Here is a 6,317-nt window from a genome sequence, read left to right as displayed (position 1 = left end):
AAGGGTAGTATGTAGAACAGTCTGATAGCCCATTGTGATGTGTGCAGTTTTCAATATTGCTCGACCAATTGCAGCAACATGTCTCACACAAGTTGGATGTCCTCCTTCAACGTTATCTAGCTTAGAGCTATAGTACATCAACACCTTTCAATTGTGACTCCTAGTGTCATCTGGGTCCACTGTGAGTAATCCCACATCCGTGGGACCAGTGTACCAAAGAGATGAAGGCAAACTGTGAAGGTGGAAGATGGCAAAAACAAAAGGATGTTCCGCTATTAAGTGTTTAATTTTCTTTTCAAATTGCATTTTAAAATATTTGCAATGTTGATTTTCTGTAGGCAATTTGATGCAAACTATCATGAAAACAACTAAACTATATACATTCATATGAAGCACATTATCAGTTGCTTTCTTTGTTGATTACATTCTCACTCAAAGTGTGATATTATTGTGTGGTCTAGCTTTTATTGTATTCTACTTCATAAAACAACTGTTACTTCATTATCGATACAAAAGCACTTTTCATAATTTGTTGATATTTTTAAAGCTCTAATATTAGTAATGCTTGTTTTACTTTAATGCAAATTATACAAAATAAAAAAGACTGAAAATATCAACAAACAGTTGTAGTACTGTTAAAATCTTTTTGACTGCATTCTGATTTTAAACAACTTTTTTACAGATGCTTTGATTTCTTGTGTCTGCAGAACATAAATGATTGGATTCAGTGACGGGGGAAAAGCAGAGGTCAAAGACAGATTTATAATCCTGGCATTTGGATGCATAACTCCTGTAGAAAAAAAAGCTATTATAGATGGGAGGAAAAAGATTGCCAATAATGAAAGATGAGCTGTGCAGGTTTTTAAAGCCTTCACTCTCTCATAAACTGTGGCCACTTTAGTTAAAGCATAGCCGATATATAGATAAGTAAACACAATGAATACCAGTGGAAGCCAAAGAATGAGAACTGTTACTAAAACACTAAAGATGAAGCTTGGTGTTTTAACAAGCCAGTCGGTATATCTGACTGTAGTCACAGAAATAGCTGTTAATAACCACAGACTTACAGTAGGAATGTCTGGTGAGAAGGCTGACTGCAGTCAGTGAAATAGAAATGGTAAGGAGCCAGAAAAAGCCAATAAAAAAAAACATGAACCTGTGGGTCACCTTCATATGATAGTGCAGTGGGAAGATGATGGCTATCATTCTGTCATAGGCAAGTGCAACCAGATTAAGAGGTTGCATCAAAAGTAAGGTGTAATAGAAGAAAATAAATGTCAAGCAGTCATTGTAGGAGATGTAGGGATGGTCAAACAGGAAGATGTCAAGAACCTTTGGCAACAAAGCAGAGCTACCAAACAGGTCTGTAAATGCCAGATTAAAAACTGTAATATATTTTGGAGCTCTCAGTTTCTGATCCAAGCATATTATTACCATCACAACTGTGTTTCCCATCACTGAAACTATAAACAGTAAAAAGAGAAAGACATAATAATACTTGATATTAGGAATGCCAGAAAAACCACTTATTAAAAAATATGCAGGACGAACAAAGGTGATGTTTTTGTCAAGATCTGAGCTGACAAAGTTCATTGTAAAACTTGTCTGACTTCTTGTTTGTCAGCCTCTTGCTTGTTTGCCTGCTGGTTGTTCTGCTTACTGGTGTGTCTCTGTCAGCAGCACAGTGATAAATGTAGACAGATGTCCTCTTTGCTGTGTCTGTATCCTGTTCTCTTTGTGATGACGAAGCTGTGGCAAGCTTTAACTGTTCTGACAAGAGTGGCTAAAAAGAGGAGCGGCTCTTGTCTGAGTTCATGACTAATAGGGTCAATGCCTGATCCTCTGTGGCTTTTCAACATATGACACTCAGCATCAAACTAATCCTTTTCTCAGTCCAAGAAACCCATTGGTACTCATGTAAACTACTTGAACCCTCTGCAACCTCACTTGTGTTATCTATCATTTGCAATCTAATCTGCATCTGACAGACCATCTTACTGACTGCAATCCATTCATTCAGCTGTTACTGACACTAAGCAAGAGGCACAAGACACTTTCTACATGGTACATGTTACTATGCATGCGGCCTGCAACCATCACTGTGTTCATATTCGCATCATGAGACTTTGTGGAGCTATAATAATAATAAAAGAATAGAAATAAAAAATAACAACTTCTGCCCACACCAGATTTTTGTTATAAATATTTGGATATATTTTGTTTAGGTTTACACTTTACTTTTATAGTCCCACAACCTAGGAACCTGTATTATAAATCCCATAATAAGGCCTGTATTATAACTCTTATCTGTTTACATAAAATGTTCTAAAGAGTGGCATAGAGATTAGGTGATAGGGTAAAAGTCATATTTTTTGTAAACAGATGTGCATTTTTTTTCCTTCAGTTTTAGCTTTTATACATTATATTTGCATTAGTTTGGAACCCCTGACACTCTGGGAATACCAGGATAGTATTGTAGCTTTCTTTTTGTGTATATGATGTTGTGAAGCGTGGCATAGCCACAAACAATAATGCATGTGGCTACAACTTCTTTTTGAAGTAAATAGTTGTATATAGCTTGATTGTATAAGAATGTTACCATTATATGTTCAAGCTTTGAACTTGTTTTTACATTTTCAACACTGAGCGTGTTTGTGTCTCGTACAGTAAAAAAAAAAAATTTGCAATCTGTATTCTTACGGTTAAACATGTTGTTAGAGTATGTCTACATGTAAAAATAACTATCAGGTCATAAAAGTGACATTCAGAAATATAAAAATGATACCAAACATTGGCATATTAAACATTGTTTATTGTGGTATATAAAAGTTAAAACTAAAGTATTTAAAACTAAAGTATTTAAAACAGTCACAATGGCCCAAGATGTGGAGGTGTTAAATAACAGACAGAACATAAAGACAAACAAATACACTGTGATTTTTCTGTTATTTATACTGTAAATTTGTTCCCCTTCACGTTTTATGTTTGAAAATTGTAGATGGCATATTTTTATCAATTACCCTGACAACTACTTCTTCTAAAAACACTATAAACCACAGATTTCATCACAGAAAGCATCTTACATTATTAAGTAGAAAGAGTTTGTAGTTATTTAACTATGGCGCACTCTAAAAATAACTGTTTGATTTCCATACTCATTACCAAAGGTCTACTTTATACATTTGTTACAATGATGCAATGTTTTAATTATTTCATATGTAATTTACAAGCATTTGTGTGACATTAGAAAGGGTTATTCTGCAATGTATAATTTACAAATAAAACACCAAAGGAGACAGTGTGTAGCATCAAGAAACCAGCACATTGTGCTTAATGCTTTCATTGTTATTTTGGATTTACATCTGACTTTTAAAAACTTTTTCAAAGGCCCTTTGATTTCTTGTGTCTGTAGAACATAAATGATTGGCTTCAACATGGGAGGGAAGACAGAGGTCATAGACAAGTTTATTGCAGTTTATATTAGCAAATTATTTTTCAGTCATTTTAGAAATATGATGTGAACCTTCACTATATGCTTTTATTTTTCACCAAAACAATGAAAATAATTATGAACTAAACTACCAGATACAAAGCAGGCTGTACTGAATACTCCATTAAGTTGTCTCATGTATTGGAGCAAAACATCTTTAATCATAAATAAACCCAAACTGTTCCGCTGATAATTGATTTAAACATTATGACACGTCTCTATGAGGGTTTGAAATTGCACAAACCCTTATTTCTGATGACATAACTTAGGCTGTGACTTTGTGTGGAACAAGGTCACCAAAGTCAAATTTCATAGCAGATAAAAACATTCAAAAGCACAGACTACAAGTCATTGTATTTTCGGATACAAGTAATAAAAACGCAGTTATAGGATGTTCTGTTATACGTTTAATTTTCCTTGCAAATTCCCTTTTAAAATATTTGCAACTTTGAATTTGTGTAGGCAATTTGATGCAAATTATCACACAAACTACTAAGAAATTATAAACATTCATAAGAAGCACATTAACTGCTGTTTTCCTTGTTCATTACATTCTCACCTAAAGTGTGATATTGTGTGATCTAGAATTTTATTGCTGTACTGTACTTTGTTAAAATTACTTTGACTTCAGTAGTTATTATAAATCAACTGTTACTTCATTATTGGACACAAAAGCACTTCATAATTTGTGTTGTTCGTTGAAAGCTCTATTATTAGTAAAGCTTGCTTTACTAATAATAGAGCTTTCTAATTAGCTTACTAATGCAAACAACAAACACTTGCAGTACTGTTAAATTCTTACTGAAATTTTTGACTGCCATCTGATTTTAAACAACTTTTTTACAGATGCTTTGATTTCTTTTGTCTGCAGAACATAAATGATTGGGTTCAGTGATGGAGGAAAAACATAAGTCAAAAACAGATTTACGATCCTGGCATTTGGATGCTGTTGGGCTCCAGTTCTTTTTACCATTGCTAACTCTGAGAGACGAGGCAGTCCAAGTAACTTCAAAACAGTGCTGATTTATTCAAAGGATCACAGGTAAAAATGAACATTACACACTCAGGTATCTTGCACCTCCAAACTGCACGCAGGCAGATGAAAGATGAAAGACCCTGAACCCACCAGGCCTATACATTTATCTCTTTGGTTGGGCTAGCCCCATACTACACAGAAACGTTAACCGAGACGTCTCTGTTGCCAGCTCTTAAACAACTTTTTTACAGATTCTTTGATTTCTTTTGTCTGCAGAACATAAATGATTGGGTTCAGTGACGGGGGAAAAGCAGAGGTCAAAGACAGATTTACGATCCTGGCATTTGGATGTATAACTCCTGTAAGAGTAACAACTATTATTAATGGGAGGAAAAATATTGCCACTAATGAAAGATGAGCTGTGCAGGTTTTAAAGGCCTTCACTCTCTCATGAACTGTGGCCACTTTAGTCAAAGCATAGCCGATATATAGGTAAGTAAACACGATGAATATCACTGGCCAAACAATAAGAAATATTACCCAAACACTATAAATGAAGCTGGGTGTTCTATCATCACAAGCCAGATGGTATATCTGTCTATAGTCACACCAATAGCTGTTTATAACAACAGACTTACAGTAGGAATGTCTGGTGAGAAGGCCGACTGCAGTCAGCATAGTAATAATGGCAAGGAGCCAGAAAGAGGCAATTAAAGAAAACATGAACCTGTGGGTCACCTTCATATGATAGTGTAGTGGGAAGCTGACAGCTATCAGTCTGTCATAGGCAAGTATAACCAGGTTAAGGGCCTGCATTGGAAGGCAGGCATAGCAGAAAAACATGAATGTCAAGCAGTCATTGTAGGAAATGTAGGGATGGTCAAACAGGAAAATGTCAAGAACCTTTGGCACCAAGGCAGAGCTACCAAACAGGTCTGTAAATGCTAGGTTAAAAACTGCAATATATTTTGGAGTTCTCAGTTTACGTTCCAAGCATATTATTACCATCACAACTGTGTTTCCCATCACCTAAATTATACAGTATAAAGCAAAAAGAGAAACACATAATAATACTTGATATTTGGGATGCCAGAAAAAAACACTTATTATAAAATATGCAGGATGAACAAAGGTGATGTTTTTGTCAAGATCTGAGTTGACAAAGTTCATGGTAAAACTTGTCTGACTTCTTGTCGGTCAGCCTCTTGCTTGTTTGCCTGCTGCTTGTTCTGCTTACTGATGTGTCTCTGTCAGCAGCACAGTGATGAATGTAGACAGATGTCATCTTTGCTGTGTCTGTATCCTGTTCTCTTTGTGATGATGAAGCTGTGGCAAGCTTTAACCGTACTGACAGGAGTGGTTAAAAAGAGGAGTGGCTAAACATTATGACACATCTCTGTGAGGGTTTGAATTTGGACAAACCTTTATTTGTGACAACATAAAACTTAGGCTGTGACTGTGTGGAACAAGGTCGCCAAAGTTTTTCAAATTTAAAAAAAAATTCAAAAGCACAAACTACAAGTTTAGTTTTTGAATACAAGTAATAAAAATGCAGTTATAGGATGTTCTGTTATATGTTTAATTTTCTTTTCAAATTCCCTTTTAAAACATTGGTAATGTTGAATTTCTGTAGGCAATTTAATGCAAACTATCACACAAACTGCTAAGAAACTATAAACATTCATATTGTTAGAAATTAACCCAATTCTTTTGTTGGAAGCACGAGAAGTGAAGACAGGAGGGGACTGTTTAAAATCAACAAAAAGTTTACTGAAAGTCTGATTACAGGAAAGTCTTACAGCGCTGGATTCAGAGAGCCAGAGCTCCCGCAGGAAAACCAACTTCTGAATC

At 35.2% G+C, this 6,317-nt stretch overlaps 1 protein-coding gene and 1 pseudogene across 1 annotated transcript; both read right to left on the bottom strand.

The window, feature by feature from the left end:
• Window positions 1-635: 635 nt before the first annotated feature.
• LOC109952944 (olfactory receptor 52E8-like) lies at window positions 636-1,593 on the bottom strand. Its single transcript, XM_020588267.1, is given in 2 exon segments — window positions 636-1,005; window positions 1,007-1,593. Coding segments are annotated over 2 exon segments (957 nt in total).
• A 3,077-nt stretch (window positions 1,594-4,670) lies between these two features.
• On the bottom strand, window positions 4,671-5,636 carry LOC109952938 (olfactory receptor 52K1-like; annotated as a pseudogene).
• Window positions 5,637-6,317: the final 681 nt, after the last annotated feature.

Source organism: Monopterus albus, unplaced genomic scaffold (assembly GCF_001952655.1).
Source record: "Monopterus albus unplaced genomic scaffold, M_albus_1.0 scaffold521.1, whole genome shotgun sequence".
In the NCBI taxonomy this organism is placed as follows: Eukaryota; Metazoa; Chordata; class Actinopteri; order Synbranchiformes; family Synbranchidae; genus Monopterus; species Monopterus albus.
Note: the sequence above shows the minus strand (reverse complement) of the source record. Positions and strands in the feature narration are given on the sequence as shown.